Source organism: Theropithecus gelada, chromosome 16 (genome assembly GCF_003255815.1).
Source record: "Theropithecus gelada isolate Dixy chromosome 16, Tgel_1.0, whole genome shotgun sequence".
Classification (NCBI taxonomy): Eukaryota; Metazoa; Chordata; class Mammalia; order Primates; family Cercopithecidae; genus Theropithecus; species Theropithecus gelada.
Genome location: NC_037684.1, coordinates 60,523,028 through 60,550,644, shown reverse-complemented (window position 1 = coordinate 60,550,644; position 27,617 = coordinate 60,523,028). Strand labels below are relative to the sequence as shown.

General features: G+C 43.3%; 1 protein-coding gene and 1 pseudogene across 3 annotated transcripts in view; one reads left to right on the top strand and one right to left on the bottom strand.

Moving 5' to 3' along the window:
- Nucleotides 1-5,376: 5,376 nt before the first annotated feature.
- LOC112610171 lies at nt 5,377-8,236 on the bottom strand (annotated as a pseudogene). Its single transcript, XR_003116284.1, has 2 exons — nt 8,167-8,236; nt 5,377-7,213 (listed from the first exon to the last, which is right to left on the bottom strand). The product of XR_003116284.1 is annotated as a tyrosine-protein kinase RYK pseudogene (transcript).
- A 3,875-nt stretch (nt 8,237-12,111) lies between these two features.
- The window catches only part of ANKFY1 (ankyrin repeat and FYVE domain containing 1), a 54,096-nt gene continuing 38,590 nt past the window's right edge, over nt 12,112-27,617 (top strand). For both annotated transcript variants that reach the window (XM_025362951.1, XM_025362950.1), the window contains exons 1-4: nt 12,112-12,244; nt 19,851-19,974; nt 21,722-21,871; nt 23,213-23,378. In XM_025362951.1, the coding sequence (XP_025218736.1) occupies nt 12,129-12,244; nt 19,851-19,974; nt 21,722-21,871; nt 23,213-23,378 (556 nt within the window). In that variant the 5' untranslated portion in view covers nt 12,112-12,128. The remainder of the gene's footprint in view (nt 12,245-19,850; nt 19,975-21,721; nt 21,872-23,212; nt 23,379-27,617) is intronic.

The following is a 27,617-nucleotide window of genomic DNA, read 5'->3' as shown; positions in this document are numbered from 1 at the left end:
CATGTCGCTTTTACGTTATGGCCCAGGCAATATTTGCAGGGTCCTCCACAATAAAAAGATGAGGCTGCTTGCATCCAGAGGAGCCTGGCCTGCCTGGCCACTCTGAAGGCCCCAAAGACTCACCGTGGGGCACACCTATAAACCATTCTCAACAGAGGGGGACGCTTTGAGCGATGGCCCTTCCATGGAGCCTGGAAAGTTCTCCCCCACCCTTTTTGTCTCAGTGTTGCTTCCTCAATGCAGTTCCTCTAAGCACCTCCCTGACTCATACCATCTTCACGCCTTTCATCTCCTGCCACAACAAAAAGGCTTACACATTTCAACACCGTCTCTCATCTCCCAGGTACCTGTCAGCCAGAATTCCTATCCTTCCTCAAAAATTTAGTGCTTGACTCGATGTTTCCATGATCTAAGCTCCAAATTCCTCCTCCACTGCACCTCACTACCCACTAATGCTTATCCTTAACAGTACCTAAAGCTTCTCCAACTTTAAATCCTCCCTTTCGGCCCGGCTCGGTGGCTCATGCCTGTAATCCCAGCACTTTGGGAGGCCGAGGTGGGCGGATCATGAGGTCAGGAGATCAAGACCATCTTGGCTAACATGGTGAAAACCCATCTTTACTAAAAATACAATAAATTAGCCAGGCATGGTGGCGGGCACCTGTAGTCCCAGCTACTCTGGAGGCTGAGGCAGGAGAATGGCGTAAACCCGGGAGGTGGAACTTACAGTGAGCCGAGATCGCGCCATTGCACTCCAGCCTGGGAGACAGAGCGAGACTCTGTCTCAAAAGAAAAAAAAAAAAAAAATTCCTCCCTNAAAAAAAAAAAAAATTACCTATGTTCAGTTGTGTAAGGCCTTTCTGTAGACACGTTTTTATATCTCTTGAGTACCTAGGAGGGACTATTGAATGTTAAGAAACTACCAAACCGTTTTCCACAATGGATGTACCATTTGACATTCCTGTCAGCCGTGGACATGAGCGCTCCAGGTGCTTCACATCCTGACTAATGCTTGATGTGGGCAGGTTGTTTCGGGTTTTGTTTACCGTTTTAGCCATTCTAATGGATACAGAGTGCATGGCGGTTTTATTTTGCATTCCCCTGATAACGAATAATGCTGAGCCTTGTTTGTGTGTTATTGACAATTTGTATATTTTCTTATAAAGTATTCACATCTTTGGCCTTTTCAAAATGTAGCATTGTATTGAGTTTTGAGTATTGAGTATTAACAAACAGTTCTGTATATAATTTAGATACAAGTCATTTGTCTGAAAGCAAGCATCCTTAACTTTGTTCTCGATCTCAGGGAGATACAATGAGACCTTCTATCATTTTGTATAGATCAGTTGTAGGTTTTTCTTGGATACGCTTTATTGACTTGCGTATTCCTGGTTTTCTAGGTAAGTTACCTGAATTGGTTTTTGAGTTTTGCCACTTTCTTTGACATCTATAGAAATGATTATATAATTTTTGATGAATTACAAATGTTAAACTAAGATTGCATTCCTGGGGTAAAGCCTATTTGGTCATTATATATTACCCTTTTTTATGTATGTTGTTGAATCCTATTTGCCAATAGTTTGTTAAAAAATTTGCAACAGTAATCATGAGGGATATTGGTATGTAATTTTTTTTTAATGTCTATCAGATTTTACTGTTAGGGTTATATAGGCCTTATATGATCCTTCATTGTCTGTTTTCTGAAAATGTTTTCTAAGATTGATGTTATTGTTTATTTCTTGAATATTTGATAGAATTCACCATTGAAGTAATCTAAGTCCAGAATTTGCTTTCTGGGAAGCTTTTTGAACACAAATTTTTTAAATATATAATCTATTTAGGCTGGGTGCGGTGGCTCACGCCTGTAATCCCAGCTCTCAGGGAGGCAGAGGCGGGAGGATAGCTTGAGCCCAGGAGTTCGAGACCTGCCTGGGTAATATAGCGAGACCCTGTTCTCCACAAAAAGGAAAAAACAAAAAAAGACAAAAAAAAAAAATCTATTTAGATATAGGACTATTCAGATTTGTTTCTTCTGAGTCAGGTTTGGGAAGTTTTGTTTTTCAAAAATATGTCTATTTCATTTAAGTTGTTGAATTTGTTAGTATGAATTTGCAGTTTTCTCCTTTTAATGTCTGTAGCAGTAACTCCTTTTTCATTCTTGGGTATTGGTGATTTATGTTCTCACTCTTTTTTTCTTGATCAGTCTAATTAGAAGTTTAGCATTTTTATTACCTTCTCAAAGAATGAGCTTTTGGCTTTGTTAATTTTCCCTATTGGTTGTTTTCTATTTTATTGATTTCTTTTTTTTTTTTTTTTTTTGACGCAGTCTCACTGTGTCGCCCAGGCTGGAGTGCAGTGGCGCGATCTCAGCTCACTGCAACCTCTGCCTTCTGGGTTCAAGCAACTCTCTAGCCTCAGCCTCCTGAGTAGCTGGGATTGCAGGCCTGTGCCACCACGCCTAGCTATATTTTATTGATTTCTACCCTTTTTTTCTTTCTTTGGATTACTTTGCTCTCCCATTCTCCTTTTTTCTCCCTAGTTTCTCAAAGTTGTGGAACCTGAGATAATTTATTTTAGATCTTCTTTTCTTTTTTTTTTTTTTTTGAGACGGAGTCTTGCTCTGTCACCCAGGCTGGAGTGCAGTGGCCGGATCTCAGCTCACTGCAAGCTCTGCCTCCCGGGTTCACACCATTCTCCTGCCTCAGCCTCCCGAGCAGCTGGGACTACAGGCGCCCACCACCTCGTCCGGCTAGTTTTTTTGTATGTTTTAGTAGAGACGGGGTTTCACCGTGTTAGCCAGGATGGTCTCGATCTCCTGACCTCGTGATTCGCCCGCCTCAGCCTCCCAAAGTGCTGGGATTACAGGCTTGAGCCACCGCGCCCGGCCCTTGATCTTCTTTTCTAATACAAGTACTTAAAGCTTTGAATTTCCTTCTAAGCACTTCTCTAGCTGTATCCTGTGAATTTTATAGTAGCTGGGACTATAAGTGCATGCCACCACACTCGGCTAATGTAAAAAAAATTTTTTTTGTAGAGACAGGGTCTCACTGTGTTGCCCTGGCTGGTCTCGAACTCTTAGCCTCAAATCATCTTCCCACCTCGGCCTCCCAAAGCCCTGGATTCACAGGCAGTATCCACTCTGCATAGCCTAGTTCTATCAGTTCCTTAAAGGAGAGCGTTAACATCTCCTATAATTTTAGAATTGTCTAGTTCTCCTTTTAATTTTTGTCAGTTTTTCTGCATATATTTTTTAGCCTCTATTATGTACATTTACATTTATAATTATGACTTCCTAATGAATTATTGCTTTTATCATTTTAAAATAATTTTTGCCAAGTGCAGTGGCTCACAGCTGTAGTCCCACACTTTGGGAGGCTGAGGCAAGTGGATCCCTTGAGCCTAGGAGTTTGAGACCAGCCTGGGCAACATGGCAAAATCCCATCTCTTCCAAAAACGCAAAAAAATTAGCCAGGTGTGGTGGCACGCACCCGTGGTTCCAGTTACTTAGAAGGCTGAGGCAGAGGATCACCTGAGCCTGCAAGGCAGAGGCTGCAGTGAACTGAGATCATCCCACTGCACTCCAGCTTGGGTGACAGGACAGAGTAAGACCCTGTCTCAAAAAAAAAATATATAGACACACACACACACACACACACCCCCTACACACACCCCCCAAAGCCGTAGAAGAGGAACAAAACAGGGAAACTCATCCAGTGCAGTTGCTGCTTCAAGTTTCGCCTCCCTCTCAGTTCACCTGCTTTTGTTGACTTTTCCAAATCTTTAGGTGGTTGTTGTACTCTGTCCAGAGTTTTTAGCTATAATCAGTTAAAATGGGATGGGTTGTTCCACTGCCATAACAGAACTAGAACCTCTGTCCTTTTATTTCATTTTGACCTGGAGATGATTTAGAAATATGGTTTGAGGTTTAATTTTATTTCCAGGAGGTTATATTTAAGGATACATCCTTAAACTGACTAAAGATGCTATTTATTGATACAAATGATATAGTCTACCAAGATTTTTTAATTTTATGAAACAAAACCTTTTTTAAAAATATAAAACAAATCCTTTAATTTTTCAAGTGTTTTAAAAAACAATTTTATACTTAAGCCAGCCTTGAAGATAAGTACAAATTTTACCAGTTTACTTAAAAAAAAAAAAAGACAACTCAAGCACTCACTGTGTGTATAGCACTATTCTAGGTGCAATAAAAGGGAATCTTAACCTTAGAAATATGAGTCCACTTTCTGGAATTGTATTATCTGCTTTTCCAGAGAGTAAAAATAAATAAAATCACCTTAGTTTACTACAGATCCACCCCATACCACTTCTGGTTCACAGAAAAGCTAGTTTCTGCCAAATTAAAGATGCAATGAACTCAGTTCCTGCTTTCCCAAAAATACAAAAGCAGAATTCCTGTTCACTAAAAAAGTAAACAGTTTTCCATGCAAGGGCAGTTTGTTTCTAGTAAGTATTTAAAAAAATTTTTTTTCCTCTAGCTTTTCTTTACGTTTTCTTCCTCTCATATTGCCTTTTCTTGTATAAGGCAAACCAGGTATCTTTTTTATGCTGTTTTTCCTTTCCTAAGAAAAGTATTGCATCTTGAAGACAAGCCATTTCAAGAGTAGTGATAAAAAATAACATTAAAAAAACTTTAAAGGTGAGTCACTTACATCACCTTGATAAAGTAAAAAAAATAAAATAAAATAAGCAGTTGGCACTAAGATAGTTAATTCCAAATATCTGTGTCTGAACAATTTTAAAAACTGTTCATTTTGTAACAGTGTACCCCTAGTCCAAGGTAACTATGTTTTAAAAAATTTTGGCCAAAAAATTCACAAAAACCCTTCCACTTCAACCTAATAAAAGTGATATCTAGAAAATATGCCACATTATTAAGTCTGTCTTAAAAAGTTCAGATTCTGGCCGGGCGCGGTGGCTCAAGCCTGTAATCCCAGCACTTTGGGAGGCCGAGACGGGCGGATCACGAGGTCAGGAGATCGAGACCATCCTGGCTAACACGGTGAAACCCCGTCTCTACTAAAAAATACAAAAAACTAGCCGGGCGAGGTGGCAGGCGTCTGTAGTCCCAGCTACTCGGGAGGCTGAGGCAGGAGAATGGCGTGAACCCGGGAGGCGGAGCTTGCAGTGAGCTGAGATCCGGCCACAGCACTCCAGCCTGGGTGACAGAGCAAGACTCCGTCTCAAAAAAAAAAAAAAAAAAAAAGTTCAGATTCTACAGCATTCCTAGGGCACAGTGTTCTGGAAGACAAATGTACTTCTGTTGGCTTGTGTTAGACACGAAGCAGCTATGACAGGCTTCAAGTGAGCCCCGACAGGCACCTTCCTCCTGATGCTGTGGGTGCAAGAGAGGAGTCAGACGTTGCCACCCCGGGCTGCATGAAACTCTGTGAGACACTGTACCAGCTGCTGAAACTTGGGCCTCTCCCCCGGATCTAAGGCCCAGCAACAGGCCATCACAGCAAATGGTTCATCAGGACAGTTGATTGGCTGGGTTATTCGGTAACCATCTTTCAGGTATGCGGCCATCTCAAAGGGGTCAGTGTCCACGTAGGCCATCTGGCCCAGAGTCATGAGTTCCCACAGCATCACTCCAAAGGCCCACACATCACTAGTGCTAGACAACTCGTTATTAACCAGACTTTCAAGAGCCATCCAACGAACTGGCCTGTTTTCATTGTCCCCCAAACAGTGATAGTCCATGGAGAACCAGTCTCTGGAGAGGGCATTGTCTGTGATCTTAACTTGAAGTGTGTCATCAGTGACACAGTTCCTAGCAGCCCGGTCTTTGTGGATGACTTCCCTTCTGGCCAGGTAGCTCATTCCACAGGCAGTCTGAATAGCCATGGGTACCAGGTCTTGTTGAGAAATTGCCTGTGGCTTATTGGCCTCTACTAACTTGCACTGCTGTAAAAACAAGTTAAGATTCCCCCAATTTATGTAAGGCAATATCACCATGGGCTTTTCTCCTTCTCCTATACACGCGAGTAATAGGAAGAAGATTCCTGTGATGAAGACCTTGCAGCTTATCACTTTCAGCGAGCATCGTTACCTGAATTTCAGAAGCTTGATCTTTAACTGTTGTGAGAAATGCTTGTTTTTCTTTATTTGGATCTTTTCCATCTATTAAAATCCCGTGGAAAATATGCCCAAAAGTACCTTCTTGGAGTACATCTTTTAGAGCTATCCTCTCCCTGGATATTGCTATATCCTTCACCTTGGCTTTGGCCTCCAAAAGAGTGACACTTCTGAAGTCGTTCTTCTCTGTCCGCAAGGTAGGATAACCTGAGGAGCTGGTGATAGGAGTCGCATTGTTGGGTGTGTCAGCCCTCAGATACTGGGTTGTCTGGGTGGATGGCTGAGACAGCCCTTGGGAACTACTGCTGGCATTAATGCTGTCATCCAGTTCAACCCTTTTCATACTGTGAAGGTGCAAAACAGCTAATATTATTGCTACGAGAAATATTACTGCACAACAAACCCCTACCGTAATATAAAACACACACGTAGAAGTGGCTGTAACTGCATGTACAGGACCATTTTTGGTGCACGTTTTCCTTGGTTTAAAATTTAAGATGGTAAAATTCTTTGAAGAATTTAGTCAAGTTGAGTTGCATTAGTATCATAACTTCAGAATCTACTTCGCCAGTATACAGGAAAGCTCTACCCAAAACACTGATAAAAGGCGTGGAACTTCCCCGCGAACGGAAGTGTTGACCTGGGGCATGTCCATTGCCAACACATTGTCCGCTTGGAATCCCAGCTTCTGTTCAGCCTTGGACTTCGCATGCCAGGTGAAGTGCAGGACATTAGTCTCACTGGGTACTAACAGATTAAAGGATAGAGTGTAGTGATTAATAAGGTCATTTCTCACATAATAAAGTTCTGCATCAAGACCGATCAGCCGGCGCACCTCGTCCTCACTCAGGTCGAGGCTCATGCTGGGCCCCCGCGGCCGTCAACTGCAGCTCCGGGGACGGTGGGGCCTCCGGGAGGGAGGCGGCCCCAGCCCGGCCAGGCGGCCGCGCCGCCCCACCGCCCACCCCTGGCCCCGAGCCGCTCACAGCCCCGAGCCGGGGGCGGCTGCCCAACACATCAAGCCGCTGGCCCGTGGCAGCCAGTAGCGGCTTCAGACCTCCAGAGCGCGCCGCAGCCGCCTCGGTGGCATCGTCCGGAGTAGGGGAAGCAAAAACTTATGTGAAGTAGATTAAGAAAAAAAAGAGGGCTGGGCATGGTGGCTCACCCCTGTAATCCCAGCACTTTGGGAGGCCACAGTGGGCCGATCACGTAAGGTGAGGAGTTTGAGACCAGCCTGGCTAACATGGCAAAACCTCATCTCTACAAATATACAAAAATTAGCTGGGTGTGGTGACACACTCCTGTAGTCTCAGCTACTTGGGAGTCTGAGGGAGGAGAATCGCTTCAATTGGGACGTGGAGGTTGCAGTGAGCCGAGAATGCGCCACTGCACTCCAGCCTGGGTAACAGAGTAAGACTCTGACCCAAACAAAAAGAAAAGAAAAAAACAATTGGAAACTCAGAGAATTTAATTAAACCAGAGTTGTAATAGGAGATTCCAAACACCTTTCTCAGCTTTTCACAGATTAAAAATAGAGGATTAAAAAAACAAAGTCAGCCAGGTGCTGTGGCTTATGCCTGTAATCCCAGCACTTTGGGAGGCCAAGGCAGGAGGATTGCTTAAGGCCAAGAGTTCAAGACCAGCCTGGGCAACATGACGAAACTCTGTCTCTACTAAAAATGCAAAAATTAGCCAGGCACAGTGGTATGTGTCTATAGTCCCATTTACTCGGCAGGCTCAGGTGGGAGAATCGATTGAGCCTGGGAGGTCGAGGCTGTAGTGAGCCATGATTGCACCATTGTGCTCCAGCCTGGGCAACAGTGGCTCTGTCCCTAAATAAATAAAGTAAAAAGCAAAGTCAGTTTACTCGGTATGTTTCATTTAAAGGTTAATTGCATACAGATCGGTTTATTCCCATCCATTTCAGATGTCTTGCAGAGCATTTATTTAAAATTCAAACCAAAACAAAAAACTAGGCCATAGGGAAAATCCTAAGGTCTCCAAAGTATATTTACATGCATCCTGGGCTGCAGTGAAACAAAGTCAGAAGTCTGAGTGTTATTTTACCTTTCATCCTGTAAGTCAGAGATTTTTCTGGCTTGTGTGCCAGGCCTTCTAAGGGGATGATTACCTCCATCACACAGGACTCGAGGCCAACTGCTTTCTCTTCTGAGTCTACTCCTTTTAGAGAGAGCTCCTGTTTTATGCAGTCATCTGACTTTTACAGCTACTTGCTTAAGTAGATTGGAAGCAGACAGGCTGGATGATTTACCCAAAAGTACACAGTTGCAGCACACACCGTCCTTCCTGTTCATTGTTCTCTGCCTACCCTTATACTACTGGCTGCTTCATCTGAGTCACAGAGTGAATTTATCCTCAATATATGTTGTAGATGAGGGGAAGAGTCACGGCAGGAGTGGGAAAGCTCGTAAATCACTTGAACCTCATTTTGTGTGAAATATCAAGCCCTCCCAGGAAATCCCTACTGAAAGTAGTTAAAAACTTTTTTTTTAAATAATCTAGGTTTTGGTTTATTATTTGTACAGGTCAAGTTTAACCAGGCAAATTTTCAAATAGTATTGAAGAAACTGCTGCGGCCGGGAAGGTGTTTGAGGGCGGTGGTACTGGGGATTCTCTCAGCAGTTAGGAACGAGCCATCTTCAAGATCAGGCTGTGTGAGAGCAGTAGGATGTGTTTTGGCATTTTTCATTGCTCTGGACAAATCACATGGCCTACATTTTTTTTTTTTTCATTAAGATGATTACTGAGGTATTGAACCCAATTTACAAAGCCTGCTTAGAAATTCAGCCTACTTCCAAGATCTGCGATGGAGACCTTAGACAGCTTAGCCGAAGTACCTCCTAAGTTAATTGTTTAAATAAATCTAATTAGCTTTCTGTCTGATGTTAAAATGTTTTCTCTTTTAAAACATTTTAAAAGTGCTATTACTGGCCGGGCATGGTGGCTCATGCCTGTAATCCTAGCACTTGGGGAGGCCGAGGCAGGTGGATTCCCTGAGGTCAGGAATTCAAAACCAGTCTGGCTAACATGGTGAAACTGCATCTCAACTAAAAATACAAAAAAATTAGCTGGGCATGGCGGCCGGCGCATGTAATCCCAGCTGCGTCAGTAGTCTGAGGCAGGAGAATCTCTTGAACCCAGGAGGCAGAGGTTGCAGTGAGACCAGGTCGTGCCATTGCACTCCAGCCTGGGCGACAAGAGCGAAACTCTGTCTCGAAAGAAAAAAAAAAAGTGCTATTACTACATTATTCAGTGAGAGAAAAAAGAAAAACCTTAACATAGTGACTACAATATTATCATTTTAGTGTATTTCACTTTTTCTTTTTTTTTTTTCTTTTTTTTACTTTTAATATCTGGTTGTTTTAGGAGATGATGGTGAATTAACCTGGTTGCATGTAAGTCGAGGTCTTCAAGTCCACTCACTTGACATTGCCCCCTTCAAACTCCTCCTCCGCACTCTAGTTGGAAAGGAGATTAATCAGAGCTAATGAGCCATTTCCTAATTATGAAGTTAATAAGGCGTTCCTGGTCCATGTTGCACCTTTCCTAGGTAATCAAGAATCGAGTATGGTTTCTGAAACCTTAGTGAGCCTCAGAATCATGTGGAGGACTTGTTAGGACACATGCTGGGCCCCATCTCTGGTTTCTCATTCAGCAGGTCTGGGGTAGGACTGAGAATCAGATTTCTAATCAGTTCTCAGATGAGGCTGAGTCTCCTAGCCCAGGACCACACCGTGAGAATTACTTGTGTTGACCATAATTTTAAGTATTCCTCTGACTGTCACTCTTCTTCTTCTGACTAATCAAGAGTTAACTCTGGTTGAAATAATAGTTTAGATATTTTGTACTGTGATTCTCATCCCAAGCATTTCCCCAAGTTGCTGTACAGTCTTTATTTTAACTTAAAAAGATTGCACAAGTAATGCGTGTTCCTTAAATAAAAATAAAGCTAAAAGTAAAATTAAGCTAAAAGAAAAATTAGTTATAAATTCCACCTGCATTTGTATTTTAGTATATATCCTTCCAATCTCTTGTGAGACAGACACAGAAAAATGTGTCTGCCTCCCCATGTATGTAGTGTGTGTAGGTATTTTATATATATATGTATGCATGCATATACACACAAGTATATCTAACAAAAAGCAAGACCCGGTTTCTTTTCTTTCTCTTTTCTTTTTCTCTCTCTTTTTTTTTTTTGACAGGGTCTTGCTCTGTCACCCATGCTGAAGTGCAGTGGTGCAATCATGGCTCGGTACTGCCTCATCCTCCCAGGCTCAGTTTCTCTTCCCACATCAGCCCCCTGAGCAGCTGGAACTGCAGACACATGCCACCACTAATGGCATGTGCCTAACTAATTTTTATATTTTTCGGTTTTATTTTGTTTAATTTTTTCTTCTGTAGTTTTTGGGGAACAGGTGGTGTTTGGTTACATGGCTAAGTTCTTTAGTGGTGATTTCTGAGATTTTGATATAATTTTTGTATTTTTTGTAAAGACAGGGTTTCACCGTGTTGCCCGCACTGGTGTTGAATTCCTGGGCTCCAGCCCCGTCCGCCCACCTTGGCCTCCCAAAGCATTGAGATTACAGGCAGGAGCCACTGCACCCAGCCAATGAGATCTTATACAAGTATTTTTAGCTTACTTTTCAAAAAGCCTATGTAGTAAATATCTTATGTTGAATATATATCTATCTAGTTTTAATTGCATTTTTTCAGTGTGTATGTATATCATAATTTATTTAATTAGTTCTCCATTGTTGGACTCTTAAGATTTTTGTTCTAGTTTTTCCATTAATAATACTGTGCTGAGCATCTTAGTACATTTTTCTGTATTTGTCCAGTTATTTTCTTCAGATAATATCTACATATGTAGTTGCTGTATGAAAGGTTATGTTCTTTAAAACATCTTTGCTAGTCTGTGAGATAAAAAGAATACTCTGGTTTCAGTTCGTATTTGGTTATCGATAAGGTTTATTGGCCATTATTTATTTATCTTTGTGAATTACCTATTTGTATCCATTGCCCATTTTTCCACTGGGTGTCTATCTTTGTATTTTTATTTGTAAGGTCTAACTCAGGCTGGGTGAAGCGGCTCACACCTATAATCCTAACGCTTTAGGAGGCTGAGGCAGGTGGATTGTTTGAGCCCAGGATTTCAAGACCAGCCTGAGCAACTTGGCGAAACCCTGTCTCTACAAAAAATCCAAAAATTAACCTGGCATGCTAGCATGCACCTGTGGTCCCAGCTACTCAGGAGGCTGAGGTGGAAGGATCACTTGAGCCCAGGGAGTTCAAGGCCTCAGTGAGGCGTGATTGTGTCACTGCATGCCAGCCTGGGTGACATAGTGAGACCCTGTCTCAAAAGAAAAGAAAAGATTAAATCTTTGTCATATGTTTCAAATATTTTCCCCAATTTACTCCATGTGTCTTTCGTAGGTTCATTTCCCCACTCACTGCCCACTGCAAAACTTTAGAGTCAGATGCTGCCCAGACTGCTGAGTCACCATTTTATTTATTTATTTATTTATTTATTTATTTATTTATTTATTTTGAGACAGAGTCTCCCTCTGTCACCCAGGCTGGAGTGCAGTGGCTCGATCTCTGCTCACTGCAACCTCTGCCTCCCAGGTTCAGGCAGTTCTCCTGCCTCAGCCTCCTGAGTAACTGGGATTATAGGTGTGTACCACCACGCCCGGCTAACTTTTTGTATGTTTTTAGTAGAGACGGGGTTTCAGCATGTTGGTCAGGCTGGTCCGCAACTCTTGACCTCAGGTGATCCACCCACCTCGGCCTCCTAAAGTGCTGGGATTGTAGGCGTGAGCCACTGCACCCAGCCGAGTCACCGTTTTTAATGGCTGTGTAATATTCCTTTAAGTTGGGTGTACTGTCATTTACTTTATTAGCCTCAAATTTTAGGGATCCCTCGAGAAAGTCTAAGCATGTCATTCCATGCTTTTTCAGTTGTTCTCTCTACTTTTTTTCTTTAACCAGATGCTAACCCTGAGGTGACGATGACAATGCTTCGCTGGATCTATACAGATGAGTTGGAGTTCAGAGAGGATGATGTGTTCCTGACTGAATTGATGAAACTAGCAAATCGGTTTCAGCTACAGCTCCTCAGGGAGAGGCAAGTCACAGCAGATATATTCAAGCACCTCAGATGGTGGTGGCTGAGCTTTAATTATGCTGAGCTCTGGGAAAACAGCTGCTTCTGCTAATGTAAATAACTTCGCAAGGTGTTCCTTTAAAGGCGATGGTGGGGAGAGAATTTGTTACCTCCCTTGCTTTGTGTTATCTTGTAGCTAAATCTTGCTAAAGCTTTCGCTCTTCTCTTTTCTTTCACTGGTCTGTTACCTGAAATTACATAATTGTGTAAACTGAAAAATTAAATATGAAATAATATAATCCATTGTCCAAACTTTCAGCTTTCCTTCCCTTTCTGTTTCCCTTGACATTTTACCCTATTTTCTGATACATCAATTTGAATGAAATCCTTAGTCATAGTCTCTTTGTTGGAAACAATGCGTGCCTAAATGAATTTGTGAAAATATTGTCCAAATAAGTGTCATAGCGAGTGTTCCAGAGATCTCACTTCATTTAAGTGACTGCATTTTAGGTTGTCAAGGAGATAGCATGCTGTGTTTTTATATTGCATTTTCTCTGTTGCTCTCCCAAGTTGGCATTTTAGAACAACAGAAAACAAAACGTTCACTAAATAATGTCAGACAAGATGTCCAGGAGCGTCTGTCTATTGGAGCTGTGGCTCTTGGTAATCAGCCTGGTGATGGAGTATCTTTTTTTTTTTTTTTTTTTTTTTGAGATAGAGTCTGGCTCTTGTCGCCCAGGCTGGAGTACATGGAGTACAGTGGCGCGGTCTCGGCTCACTGCAAGCTCCGCCTCCTGGGTTCACCCATTCTCCTGTCCCAGCCTCCCGAGTAGCTGGGACTACAGGTGCCCGCCACAACGCCCGGCTAATTTTTTTTTTTGTATTTTCAGTAGAGACGGGGTTTCACCGTGTTAGCCAGGATGGTCTGGATCTCCTGGCCTCGTGATCCGCCCGCCTCAGCCTCCCAAAGTGCTGGGATTACAGGCGTGAGCCACCGCGCCCGGCCAATGGAGTGTCTTTTTTTTTTTTTTTTTTTGAGACGGAGTCTAGCTCTGTCGCCCAGGCTGGAGTGCAGTGGCGCGATCTCGGCTCACTGCAAGCTCCGCCTCCCAGGTTCACGCCATTCTCCTGCCTCAGCCTCCCGAGTAGCTGGGACTACAGGCGCCCGCCACCTCGCCCGGCTAGTTTTTTGTATTTTTAGTAGAGCCGGGGTTTCACCGTGTTAGCCAGGATGGTCTCGATCTCCTGACCTCGTGATCCACCCGCCTCGGCCTCCCAAAGTGCTGGGATTACAGGCTTGAGCCACCGCGCCCGGCCGATGGAGTGTCTTTTTACAGCATTTAGTGATCTTTTGTGTTCCCTTGGGTGCATAAAGGAATGGCTTTTCTCGTGGGTGAGCGAAGGGATGGTTTCAGCCATCAGGAGGCACTCCACCTGTGGCTGTGTTTTCCCCAGAGAGACTCTGCTGCCTAGAGCTGGGTGCTGTTTTCATCATGGGCTGGTGTTTTCCCGGGAGGGCTCACTGTTCCCCACATAAAATCAGTGGACAGCTTACTCTTGTCTATTACTGATGTGGGTTTGAGTGCATTTTCATATCTAAATCCTATAATTAAAAAACAAAAGCAGGTCCACAGTCTATAGGCGCATAGAGCATGAGGTTATGAGCGGAGCTGATTTGTTGCTGAGGCCATTCAGTTAACTCTTTCATTTGTTTGTTAATTTGTTTGGGTGAGGAGTCCTGGTGAGAGTGAAATGAGATGGATTTTAATTAGATTGAGTATGATTTATGTCTTTATGTTTTTTCCAGACTTCCTGAACTTTCTCCTGTTGACCTTGTCAAACTTGCTTATGTAAATTAAATTGCTTTGATAAAATGTCCTGGGGTTGGAGTAGTTTAGATAATTGTAATCTGTGTAATGGATTCTTTAATTAAACTGTTTGTTGTTTATTGACTGAGTAGGCTTCATAACTGTCAACATTACCAGATGCTTAATTTTGTATTGTTGGATGTGAGTATTGAGTTATTATCTGTCATGGCTTTCTTAAGAGCTGGAGTGGAAGACACCAGGAGTGGAGTCAAGTGTTGGCTTTTAAAGGGTCACAGAGTGCCCCCTGCTGTCCCTGGAAAGAATTACATGCTTGAGATAGTGAATGAAAGGGTGCTGGTGACGGGTGATGGGTGACGGGTGACAGGTGCGGCTCGTCGTGAAGCAGGCGTTGCTCTTTTTGTAATGTGGAGATCTCGGTGGTTTTGGAATGCTGGCACTAATTTGATGAAAGAGTTTATAGTAAGAATTAATCAGGAAAATACTTCTTTTTCTTTCTTTCTTTTTTTTTTTACCCATAGAGGGCACACTGAAGAAAATACTCTTAATTTTTTGTTTGTTTTGTTTTGTTTTTTAGGCAGAGTCTCACTGTCACCTAGGCTGGAGTGCAGTGGTGCAGTCTTGGCTCGTTGCAACTTCCGCCTCCAGGTTCAAGCGATTCTCCTGCCTCAGCCTCCCAAGTAGCTGGGATTACAGGCATGTGCCACCACACCCAGCTAATTTTGTGTTTTTATCGGAGACAAGGTGTCACCATGTTGGCCAGTTGAACTCCTGACCTCGAGTGATCCTTCTGCCTTGGCCTCCCGAAGTGCTGGGATTACAGGCGTGAGCCACTGCACCAGGCTGTTTTAATTGTTTGTTTTTTGAGGCAGTTTCGCTCTTGTCGCCCAGGCTGGAGTGCAGTGGCACAATCTCGGCTCACTGCAACCTCCACCTCCCGATTCAAGCAGTTATCCTGCCTCAGCCTCCTGAGTAGCTGGGGTTACAGGCATCTGCCACCACACCCGGCTAATTTTTATATTTTTAGTAGAGATGGGGTTTTACCATGTTGGCCAGGCTGGCCTCAAACTCCTGACCTCAGGTGATCTGCCCACCTCAGCCTCCCAAAGTGCTGGGATTACAGGCATGAGCCACCGTGCCCAGCTAATTTTTTTAAAGAGAGAATTAATGTATACTAAAAAAATGAGTTAATTTTTTTCTGCTTACAAAAGTATAATACATGTTCAGTGTATGATATTTGGAAAATACAAAATGATATAAAGAAAAACGTCATTTGTAACTAAATCATTGTTCTTCTTCTGTCATTTTTCTTTTCAATAATTTTTCTTTTTCCCACATCCACTCAAGAGTGATATGAAAACTAGACAGGAGTTTGTGGAACGTTTAAATATATGCTTGATTGTGTACTTTAAAAGTTGCCAACATGGTGAAACCCTGTCTCTACTAAAAATACAAAAACATTAGCCAGGCATTGTGGCGGGCACCTGTAATCCCAGCTACTCAGGAGGCTGAGGCAGGAGAATCGCTTGAACCCAGGAGGCGGAGGTTGTGGTGAGCCTGGACCGCGCCACTGCACTCCAGCCTGGGCTACAAGAGTGCAACTCCGTCTCAAAAAAAAAAAGTGTTTTTTTTTTTTTTTTTCTATATCTGTATCCTTTCTGTACTCTAAAGTTAAAAATGATAATTAAAAAATTCCCTTCGGGTGAAAGTTTGTCTGTCTTGCTGTTTTCAAAGAGAATATAGGAAGCAAGAATCTAAATTTCTGAATAAGATGACATGTTCTTTGGTTGCGTAAATCATGTCAGTTACTATTTATAATCTATCCAAATGGCAAATGGCACTCTGGAGATCCTAGAATTGGTGACAGTGAAATGTCTGCCAGCTTTAATAAAAGATCTGCCTTCATGAAACATATCTGAGTCCCTTGGCGCAATGTCATTTGACAGTTAAAAAGGAGGAGCATGGAATTTTCAGGTTCTCAGCATTTGTCTGTAAAAGTGCTTTGTAAAGTGCTTTACAAATGTGCGTCATTTACTCCCTGAGATCTTCCTGTGTATTCGGCTGCCTGGTGTTAGGATGTTAGGAAGGCTGATTGATGTTAGTTGTAAAAATGGTAAAAGCTATCTGAAAAGAGATTTTTTTCTCCTGGGATGCTCTGAGGTTAGAGTGACTTTGTCAGGCATTGCTGTGGTGTGCTGCAGGTTTGGAGAAGCCGATGGTACAGAAAACTGAGGCTTAGAAATATAATGCTGTTGGCGGGGCGCGGTGGCTCATGCCTGTAATCCCAGCACTTTGGGAGGCCGAGGCGAGTGGATCACGAGGTCAGGAGATTGAGACCATCCTGGCTAACACGGTGAAACCCTGTCTCTATTAAAAATACAAAAAATTAGCTGGGCGTGGTGGCGGGCGCCTGTAGTCCCAGCTACATGGGAGGCTGAGGCGGGAGAATGGCATGAACCCGGGAGGCGGAGCTTGTAGTGAGCCGAGATCGCGCCGCTGCACAGCAGCCTGGGCGACAGAGTGAGACTCCGTCTCAAAAAAAAAGGCAATATAATGCTGTTGTACGTAACTGACATTCTTGTTTATTATTATAACTTACTAATGTAACTTACTTAGATATTGTAACAACATGATTTTTAAAGTGCCCTTGGAGAGATGCTTCGTTACACCAAGTGAGTAATGTTAATTAAAAACAAAGCACCCAGCCTGGCCGCGGTGAAACCCTGTCCCTACTAAAAATACAAAAATTAGCCGGGTGTGGTGGTGGGCGCCTGTAATCCAAGCTACTCTGGAGGCTGAGGCAGGAGAATAGCTTGAAACCAGGAGGCAGAGATTGCAGTGAACCAAGATCACGCCACTGCACTCCAGCCTGGGCGACAGGGCAAACTTCTGCCTCAGAAAACACCAGCAACAACAACAAAAAACCCCAAAGCTTTGACAGGTCTTAGTGTAAAGCAGGTGTTTGCATTTACTGCTAAATAGAGAAATGATGCCAAGATTGTGTTCTTGCTCCTAGCCTCTCCTTCGTGAGGTTTAGAAAGGGTGTTCTGAGATGGGGCGCGGTGGCTCACGTCTGTAATCCCAGCACTTTGGGAGGCCGAAGCAGGTGGATCACAAAATCAGGAGATTGAAACCATCCTGGCTAACATAGAGAAACCCTGTCTCTACTAAAAAAAAAAAATGCAAAAATCAGCTGGGTGTGGCGGCACGTGCCTGTAGTCCCAGCTACTCGGGAGGCTCAGGCAGGAGAATCGCTTGAACCCGGGAGGCGGAGCTTGCAGTGAGCTGAGATCACACCACTGCACTCCAGCCTGGTGACAAAGCGCGACTGCATCTCAAAAAAAAAAAAAAAAAAAGTGTGGTCTGCATTCTGCCCAGGTCTTTCTCATGACCTTCCTTCCGCCATCACCCATTCCCATGGTCTTTTTCTACATCTGTTACCTAAAGCTCATCTGTTACGATTGGGAATTACCTGCTAGCTAGTTATGGTTAACAGTACTGAAATCCACTAATGTGGGTTATTAAAATTATGTGATTTCCTTTTGTGCTTTTTCCTTCGTAAAGGAATTTCAGGCTTTAGCGATGAGAAGGGCTAGGGGAGGGACCTCAAACTTGCGAGCATATTTACTACATGCCTCCAGCTGTGTTGAGTGTAACCAGTTCTCCTCCATCTTGGCAAACACTCAAGTATTCCTCAAACATCTGAAGTAGAGTAACATCTTTATTTTACAGAGGAGGAGACAGGGGCACAGAGAGCTCAAGTCATTTGGCCCCTAAATTTCCATGTGTCTCTACTCAGGTCTTTTTTACCTCATTGTTTATTTTGCTCTGTCCACCACATTCTGCCTTTGTGATTAGAAAGAGTTTTGGTGGAGACTGCTGGCAAGGAAAACAGTGGTGAATGTCAGGAAATCTCGTGAAACCATACTAGTCCTCTGTGGCTGCCCTTGGAGGTGAACCTGATTTGGAGGGAGCTGTGGAGGCAGGGGAGGTGAAGAACTGTGCCCTGGCCTTCTTTTCCTCATAGACCTGGTTTCATGGGAGACTCCCTAAGGCTTCCAGGAATTACGGCATAGAGGAAGTGTGGTCTTTCCAATGCGGCATCTTCCAGACTACGATGTGGTCCTGCTTTTGCTACCAGAGACCTATTTGCCTGCCTTCAGCTCTCTCTTCTATGATGTAGTTGATGTTCTTTTTTTTTTTTTTTTTCAGACAAGGTCTCTGTCTGTCATCCCGGCAGGCGTACAGTGGTGTGATCACAGCTCACTGTAGCCTTGAACTCCTGGGCTCTCACTTCCGCCTCCTGAGTAGCTGGGACAACAGGGACACGCTACCATGCCTGACTAATATCTCAATTGTTTTGGTAGAGATAGGATCTTGCTATGTTGCCCAGGCTGGTCTTAACTCGTGGCCACAAGTAATCCTCCTGCCTTGGCCTCCCAGAGTGCTGGGATTATAGATGTGAGCCTCTGCACCTGGCCATGTTTCCTTATTAATGATTCTGAAAGAGTCTTGTTTTTGTTATTACTTGGCTTTATAAGGACATCCACTGTAGCCAGTTTTTCCCTATTTTGGTGTACTGTGGTTTTGTTTTTATAGTAGAAATCTGATTTTTTTGGTGTGGGGGGTGTACTATGATTTGGCTATTTTTTCTAATTTTTTTTTTTTTTTTTTGAGACGAGTCTTGCTTTGTCACCCAGGCTTGAATGCAGTGGCACCATCTCAGCTCACTGCAACCTCTGCATCCCGGGTTCGAGCAATTCTTGTGTCTTAGCCTCCCGAGTATGTAGGACTACAGGTGCATGTCACCACGCCCAGCTAATTTGTTTTTGTATTTTTAGTAGAGACGGGGTTTCGCCATGTTGCCCAGGCTGATCTGGAACTCCTGAGCTCAGTCAATCTGCTTGCCTCGGCCTCTCAAAGTGCTAGGATTATAGGCATGAGCCACCATGCCTGGCCGATTTGGCTATTTTTTTTCTAAACATTATAGATATTTTAGGTGGGTTTTTTTTTTTTTTCTTTTTTTTTTTTTTTTAGGGAGTCTCGCTCCATCGCCCAGGCTGGAGTGCAATGGCGCAATCTCGGCTCACTGCAACTTCCGCCTCCCGGGTTCAAGCTATTCTCCTGCCTCAGCCTCCCGAGTAACTGGGATTATAGACATGCACCACCACGCCCAGCTAATTTTGTGTTTTTAGTAGAGACGGGGTTTCTCTACGTTGGTCAGGCTGGTCTCGAACTCCTGACCTCAGGTGATCTGCCCACCTCGGCCTCCCAAAGTGCTGGGATTACAGGTGTGAACCACTGCACCCAGCAGGGAGAGCTTTTAAGGAGGTGTTAATTATTGAGGCACAGAGCCTCGTATTTGAAACTATTTCTAAGCCACACTCTTTGTATAATACAGTTGTTCTAGTGGGAACTAAAGCAGTGTTCCGTACAATTAAATTTTCTTTGAAGGACAGAGGTTGATCCATTTTGTGCTTGATTTGACAGTTACCTGTTTATGTGATCAGTGAGTGTCATGTGTGTACTGTTAAGGCAGTTGGAGTATTATGCTTAATAAGTTTATTTGCAGGTTATTTTGATTCTGACCAGAACTGAGCAATGAAATAATATAATGAAATTCTAGTACTTTTTAAATATGGGAGACCAACTGTAATTTATTCATAGCTACTTAGCTTACCCTTACCCCATAGTGTTATTAATAGGACGTAGCCAGCCAGTACACAGATGATCGCTTTGGTTTGTTCGTTTGTGAACATATTTGTCCAGTAATACTGCTCATCATGAATACTCTCTTCCAGGTGTGAGAAGGGCGTTATGTCTCTAGTGAATGTCAGGAACTGTATTCGCTTCTACCAGACGGCGGAGGAGCTGAATGCCAGCACGCTGATGAACTACTGTGCAGAAATTATTGCAAGTCATTGGGTGAGTGAGAGGGTGAGGTAGCTGGCAGTGGAGAGACCGTGGCTTGGGACCTAGTTCCGTGGAAAGTGACCTCTCTGGCAGCTAGTTTTCTCTTGTTACACGATTGAAGAATAAATCGTTTGATTAGATGATCTGTGAGACTCTTTTCTACTCAAATTCTGATAGTTCTGTGATTTCAGAGCAGAAGGACAAAAGATAGCTCAAGTCTGGCTGGGCGCGGTGGCTCACGCCTGCAATCCCAGCACTTTGGGAGGCCAAGGCAGGCAGACCACTTGAGGTCAGGAGTTCGAGACCAGCCTGGCCAACATAGTAAAACCCCTACCTCTACTAAAAATGCAAAAATTAGCCGGGCTCAGTGGTACGTGCCTGTAGTCCTAGCTACTCAGGAGGCTGTGGCAGGAGAATTGTATAAACCCGGGAGGCGGAGGTTGCAGTGAGCCGAGATCATGCCACTGCACTCCAGCCTGGGTGACAGAGCGAGACTCCGTCTCCCACCCCTGCAAAAAAGATAGCTCAGGTCCAGAAACAGGCTTGAAAGCATTGCCTGCCTTCACCCTCCATCTGTGGAAGCTGCTGATGAGCTGCAGGAATAGGGTGTGGCTCCGTGGCCAGCAGGCCCTACAGTTTCAGCAGCACGGTGTCCGAGCTTGCCCTTGTTCTCATCAGGTGGAGAGCATCTTTAAATTTAGATTTCCCTTTCTTAGGTTGTTTCGTCATAAAGAACAGTGTTTATATTTTTTATTTATTTTTATTTTTTATTTTTGAGATGAGTTTCACTCTTGTTGCCCAGGCTGGAGTGCAATGGCACAATCTCAGCTCACTGCAACCTCCGCCTCCCAGGTTCAAGCAATTCTCCTGCCTCGGCCTCCTGAGTAGCTAAGATTACAGGCACGTGCCACCACGCCTGGCTAATTTTTGTATTTTTAGTAGAGATGGGGTTTCTCCATGTTGGTCAGGCTGGTCTCAAACTCCCAACCTCAGGTGATCCACCCACCTCGGCCTCCCGAAGTGCTGGGATTATAGGTGTGAGCCACCGCACCCAGCCAGTGGTTCACATTTTTTTGTTGTTGTTTGCAGTTTTAAAAAATTAGGGCTGGTGCTACCTTTTACAAATTAGTTTCTGCGAATTGTTTGGTGTTCAACAACATTGTAGGAAAAGCGTTAGAGTTTCAGAAAAGGTGGCTAGAAGAGCTGGATTTTAAGGAATTGAAACCAAGTTGGTAACCTTTCTGTTAAAATATATAGAAATATAGAGATCTGCAATAATAGGGACGAGCTGTGACTCAGCAGAGTGACTTGCTTGTGGAAGTTGGAGTTGATTGAATTGATTTTCTAACTGCCATCTTTCGTGGGGTGGGAAGAGGACTCCCTGCTCTCACGTGAGGCTCCCTCGGGGTGCATTCCTGTTAGAGGTACGCGTGGCTTGGCTTTGCCACCTCACTGGGAGGCACAGTAGTGCCAGGGGAAAGAGTGAGGCTCAGAACGTCAGCCTTCTGGTTCCCCAGCCATTTAAGGACTGTCTGAACTAGAGCAAGTTATCTAATCTCTTTATGCCTTACTTTTTTCTTCTGTAAAATGGGGATGATCAAGTCCTTACCTCATTGGGTTTTGGGGAGAAGTAAATGAGTCAGGAAAGGTTAGGCCCTTCAAGTAGGGCCTGACTGACGCGTTTTAAGGGTGTACTAAATGGTAGTTGTGTTTATCGCTTTGTATCTGTTCTGCTTTTTACTATGTTGTGAATTGTCAGGATGACCTGAGAAAGGAGGATTTCAGTAGCATGAGTGCTCAGTTGTTATACAAAATGATCAAATCCAAGACGGAGTACCCGTTACATAAAGCTATCAAAGTGGAGAGAGAAGACGTGGTCTTCCTTTATCTGATTGAAATGGATTCCCAGGTACTGTAGCCACCTTTTCTATTCTTCATTTCCCAGAACTCTAATGCGCTTGTCTTTCTCCAGGCTGCTGCTCACTTCTTCCGAGCCGTCACTGGCACAGTCTTTAATGTACGGATTTCTACTGAATAGTTTGTTCAGGGCTATCTGAGCCTTTTCTAACATGTTTCTCAAAATTCTTCCAGCCTTAGCCCATTGCCTAATTTAAAAACCTCTTATATGCTTTTAGGTAGTGTTTTTTTTTTTTTTTTAATGCTTCTTAACTTCCAGGTGCCAAAATCTGTATTAGTTTACTTTTACTGCTATAATAAATTACCATAAACTTAATGGCTTAAAACAACACAAATGTATTGCCTAAGAGTTTTGTAGGTTGGAAGTCCAGGACAGGAATCACTGGCCCAAAATCAAGGTGTCAGCAGGCTGTGCTTCTTTCCAGAGACTCAAGAGGAGAATCCATTTCCTACTCATTTGGGTTTTTGGCAAAATTCAGATTCTTGCACTTACAGGATCGAGGTCCCCATTTTTCTTGCCGGCCGTCAACTGAGGGCCATTCCCACCTTTTAGAGCCCGCCACACATTCCTTAGCTCATAGCCCTTAGCTCATAGCCTCTGGCTTTTGTCTTAAAAGCCAGCAGTGGTGGGTCAGGTGCTTCTCATGTCACATCTCTCTGACTTGTTCTTCTGGTTCCCTTTTTCACTTTGAAGGATGTGTGTGGTTAGATAGATCGGGCCTCCTGGATAATCTGGGATACTCTCCTCATTGCAAGGTCCTTAATCATACCCTCAAAGCGCCTTTTGCCGTGTAATGTGACATGTTTACAGGTTCTGGGGATTCGGACATGTCCATCTTTGGGGGGCTATAATTCTGCCCATCACATGACCTTGAAAGAAATGTAATGGCTCTTGACAGATGGGAACGAAGTACGTTTTATCCTGGGTGTCCAGTGTATGGGGAGACATTAAACTGCTGGGAAACATGAGATAAGCACGCCACCGCCTTTCATGGAAGCATTAGCTGTTCACTATAAAGCTCTCGGAACCTCTGCCTGGCACTTGTGCCCCACAGACCTCTGTCCACATTTTCCTGGTGGCCCTTACATCATCTCCCACATTGTTTATGTTTGCTATGTGGTCCCCATTAATACAGTACTCCCTGAAAACGTGTACCCTGAGGAAGCCTGATAGAAGTTTATGAATGCAGTTGAATTTGGGGAGTAAGCAGTGTTGAAGTACTTAAATTTGACATTTGTATAAGCGATGATATTTAAGGGTCAAGGTGGGAGAAATGAAAATAGGTCGTATTCTCTACCCACTGGGCGCTAATTCACAAACGTGTTCGTGTAGCTCCCTGGGAAGCTGAACGAAGCGGATCATAATGGAGATCTGGCATTAGATCTAGCCCTTTCACGACGGCTGGAGAGTATTGCCACCACGCTGGTTAGTCACAAAGCTGACGTGGACATGGTCGACAAGAGTGGCTGGAGCTTGTTACACAAAGGAATCCAAAGAGGTAGGAAGAAGTGTATTTTGTATTTTTCCCTGCAGGCAGTTTTATTTTTATCCAAGTCATGTTTGAAGACTTTCTCACCTTGTTCCCACAATTCTCAAAGGCTTCCCTAGTCTGTACTCACAGGGTGCATGACTCAGAATTTGATCACTGGGTCAGAGGAAGCACTCAAGAGCTGTTCCCTGCGCCTTGTTGGTTTGGCCGTTCACAGTGCCAACAGGGCCCCGGGAGGAAAGGCTGCAAAGGCGGTACTTTGTGTGAAGAAGCACCTTTTACCTGTAAGCACTTGTGTGTTTGCTTGTTCAGTGGGTCACTTGCTCCAGGAATTGTGCTAGGAAGGTTTTGCTTTTGTATCTTACCACAGATATAAGGATAGTAGCAAAACCGTAAATGTTTAAACATATTCTTAGATTCGGGGTGTTCACTTTAACAGGCTAGACCTCTATTATGATAAATTGATAAAGTTTCATTGTGTTCTAGCAAAGTTATTTGAAATTGTAGCTGTATTTTGAATGCATTGTTAGTAGTTGGAAGAATATAGAAATGATAGACTTGAGAACAAAACATCTTTTTCTTTTTTTTTTTGAGACGGAGTCTCGCTCTGTCGCCCAGGCTGGAGTGCAGTGGCACGATCTCAGCTCACAGAAAGCTCCGCCTCCCAAGTTCACGCTATTCTCCTGCCTCAGCCTCCCGAGTAACTGGGACTACAGGCGCCCGCCACCTCGCCTGGCTAATTTTTTTTTTTTTGTATTTTTAGTAAGAGACGAGGTTTCACCGTGTTAGCCAGGATGGTCTCGATCTCCTGACCTTGTGATCCGCCCGCCTCGGCCTCCCAAAGTGCTGGGATTACAGGCGTGAACCACCGCGCCCGGCCGAGAACAAAACGTCTTAATCCTAATGAATTAACTTGTCAAAGGAAAAACAATACTGGTTTTTTTGTTTGTTTTTTTCCATAGTCTTACTAATTCGTAAGTCCTAAGTGAATCCTGACTGATTTTGCTTTGCAATGGTCATTTTTGACAGAGTGAAATCTGTATAGAGGTAGAGTTCCAGTGAGGAATGAAAGCTTTCCAAAGTGTCAAAGCATTAGTTCTCTGGAGGGATGGTTGACTTGATTGAAGTACATTGCCATGGCCACTTTTTTGTTACTTACATGTAGATATCAAAGAGAGAATCTACTCATTTCGCTCCATCTTAATCTATATTTTTCCCCTTTTGATGATGCGTTGTCATACCATTATTGTCTATGCTACATTTTTGCCATTCACAAATTGCTCCTAGTTGGTGGAATGTAGTTACATCAAGTTGTGGTCCTGTGCCAGCTTTGTCCTTTTTGGGCAAAGGTTTTAATACAAGTATCCTTATAAGCCATGTGTTGGAGTGCTGAGCTTGCTGGCTGGTAGAGAGGAAAATTTTGCTCATCACTGGGTAGGAAATCCTTCGAGTATGTCAGTGTCAAGAGCAGATGCATTTTCCCCAAGCACCATTATGTGCCGTGCGAAGCCAGCGAGTACTTAGCACTGAGTGTGATGCAGTGGGGAAATGTCCACCACGTAGGGAATGATTCTTTCCCACACTGTTTTGTGTCTTGAGATGTTTATTTTGGAAACAAATACCCTGTTACTAAAAAAAAAAAAAAAAAAAACCAAAAATTCTGAGAATTTTGTTCCTTTCCTCCCAGGGAGTTAATTCTTATGTTTGATGATAAAACATCTTTTGAGTTATGAAATATTTTGGTGATTGCTTAGCTACAAGAATTGCCAAGAATTAGCGATACATTTTTGATGTTTATTTTCAGACGGTTTAATCTTCCACTCTGAGTTTATTAATTGCCTGCAAGTATGTGGATTACAGTGTGGGTATAATAAATGTGATTTTGCTAACTTTAGAGAGTGTCACATATTACGGTAGACAGAGCACTGGCTGTCAAGCTCGTGTTTACCAAGGTTTGAATCTCAGCTCATCTGTTTACTCTGTGGCCTTGGACAAGTCACATTCTGAGTCTTCGTTATCCATAAAGTGGGAATCACTTTTGCTTTATTGGTTTGTTCAGAGAATGCGAGGCAATGTTAGTGGTACACCCAGCATTGATTACCAGGGGACTGGCGGGGTCAGCCCTGCCGTTCATCCCTTGCGCCTGCATTGGAAATGCCGTAACCAGATCCAGTTCCTGTAGGATTTTTTTCACTTTAACTGTTAAGAGTGAAAGTCCTTGCAGTGAGCTGAGATCCGGCCACTGCACTCCAGCCTGGGTGACAGAGCGAGACTCCGTCTCAAAAAAAAAAAAAAGAGAGTGAAAGTCTTTAATATATGAGATTTCGGTTTAGTTCTGAGCATGCATTGGAATCTGTCAACAAAATAGTCAGTGATCATCCTAATAACCGAGTATAGCAGTTGTTTTATCTAAAGAGTGGAACAGGCGGGCGGTGTCTCTGCGGGAGTCCACAGCGGGCACATGTTTGGCCGGAGAGAGGCCATCTCCTTGGATTAGCCTGATTTGAGCAAGAAGATGAGTCTTCACTTGATAAAAACAATTCTTCCTGAACTTTTTTACCTTAATAACCAACATCAGTCAGTGGGTTTCTTTTTTCTTTTTTTTGAGACGGAGTTTCGTTCCTGTCACCCAAACTGGAGTGCAGTGGCGTAGTCTTGGCTCACTGCAACTTCCGCATCCCGGGTTCAAGTGATTCTCCTGCCTCAGCCTCCTGAGTAGCTGGGATTATAGGCACCCGTCACCACGCCCGGTCAATTTTGTGTTTTTAGTAGAGATGGGGTTTCTCCACGTTGGTCAGGCTAGTCTCAAACCCCCAACCTTAGGTGATCCGCCTACCACGGCCTCCCAAAGTGCTGGGATTACAGGCGTGAGCCACTATGCCCGGTTGATGGGTTTCTTAAGTAGGATATTCCTGTTAATTATTTTTAGTAAATTTGATAATGATGCCACCAACTGGAGCAGCATGAAATATGGTTTGTATTAATTGAATAATGAAGGCTGCTGGCTGAATAGAACTGTCAAGAAGCTGCATTGAAAGAAATATTGTATATGGATTTTTTTAGTGTGAAGTTTTTTGTTAGGAATAGTTTTATGTGGACAGATTGTAATGGTCTATGCCTCATTTACCTGACAGTGTCAGTGAATGAGGTGATGAAGTAACTGAAACTTTTAAGCACCAGTTTTTATTTTAACTGTTTCTGATGATTTCGAGTCTTTCTAAAATGTGTTAACCATTTTCTTATTGACAGAAACCTTATAAATGGTGCTTGTGACATTTTCTGTTCCCTCCCTTTGTTCTGCTCTTCTGATATCAGTTGTCCTTTTCCTTTATGTACCCTCTGGGCTGACTTTCTTTTAATGTAAAACTTTACTAATTTTCTATTTCTAATAATTTCTAAATAGCTTCTTTGGGGTGAATATATTTATATATATGTATGATTATAAGTAAAAACTGTATATTTGGATCTTATTAATAAAATAAATCTGATCCAAAGTCTATAGTTCTTCTAAGAGGACCTAAGGATTTAAGATACAAACTTTTTTTTTATCATGCTATCCATCTGAATCCAGTAATTCATAGGTTTTCATATACCTGTGCAGTATTGCCCAGTTTATCTTCTGTATGTTTGGTGTATTACACATTTTTTGTTAACCTATCTTGTCTTAGCTTTACTGTGTATTTCTCTCTCTCTCTCTTTTTTTTTTTTTTAAGACAGAGTCTTGCTCTGTCGCCCAGGCTGGAGTGTAGTGTTGCAATCTCGGCTCACTGCAACCTCCGCCTCCTGGGTTCAAGCGATTCTCCTGCCTCAGTATCCCTAGTAGCTGGGACTACAGGCACGTGCCACTACGCTTGGCTAATTTTTGTAGTTTTGTAGAGATTGGGTTTGCCATGTTGACCAGACTGGTCTCAAACTCCTGGCCTCAAGTGAACTCCCAAAGTGCTGGGATTACAGTCAGGAGCCACTGCGCCCGACCACTATGTATTTGTGTCTTAGTTTGGAATATATTTTAAGCTTAAAGGTAATGAAACTACATTATCCCTTCTCCCCTGAGTATCTGGTATTTTGGACCCTTCTCCCCTGAGTATCTCATATTTTGGACTTTTCATTAAGGCCCATTGTCCTAATAATTCTAAAGTTTCTTTCTACTCCCAGAATGTAAGTGGCCATCTCTAGGATATTTAGTTCTATTGCTAATATATTGTTGTCTTTACATATTTTCTCCTATACCAAATCCATGCAGAGTTT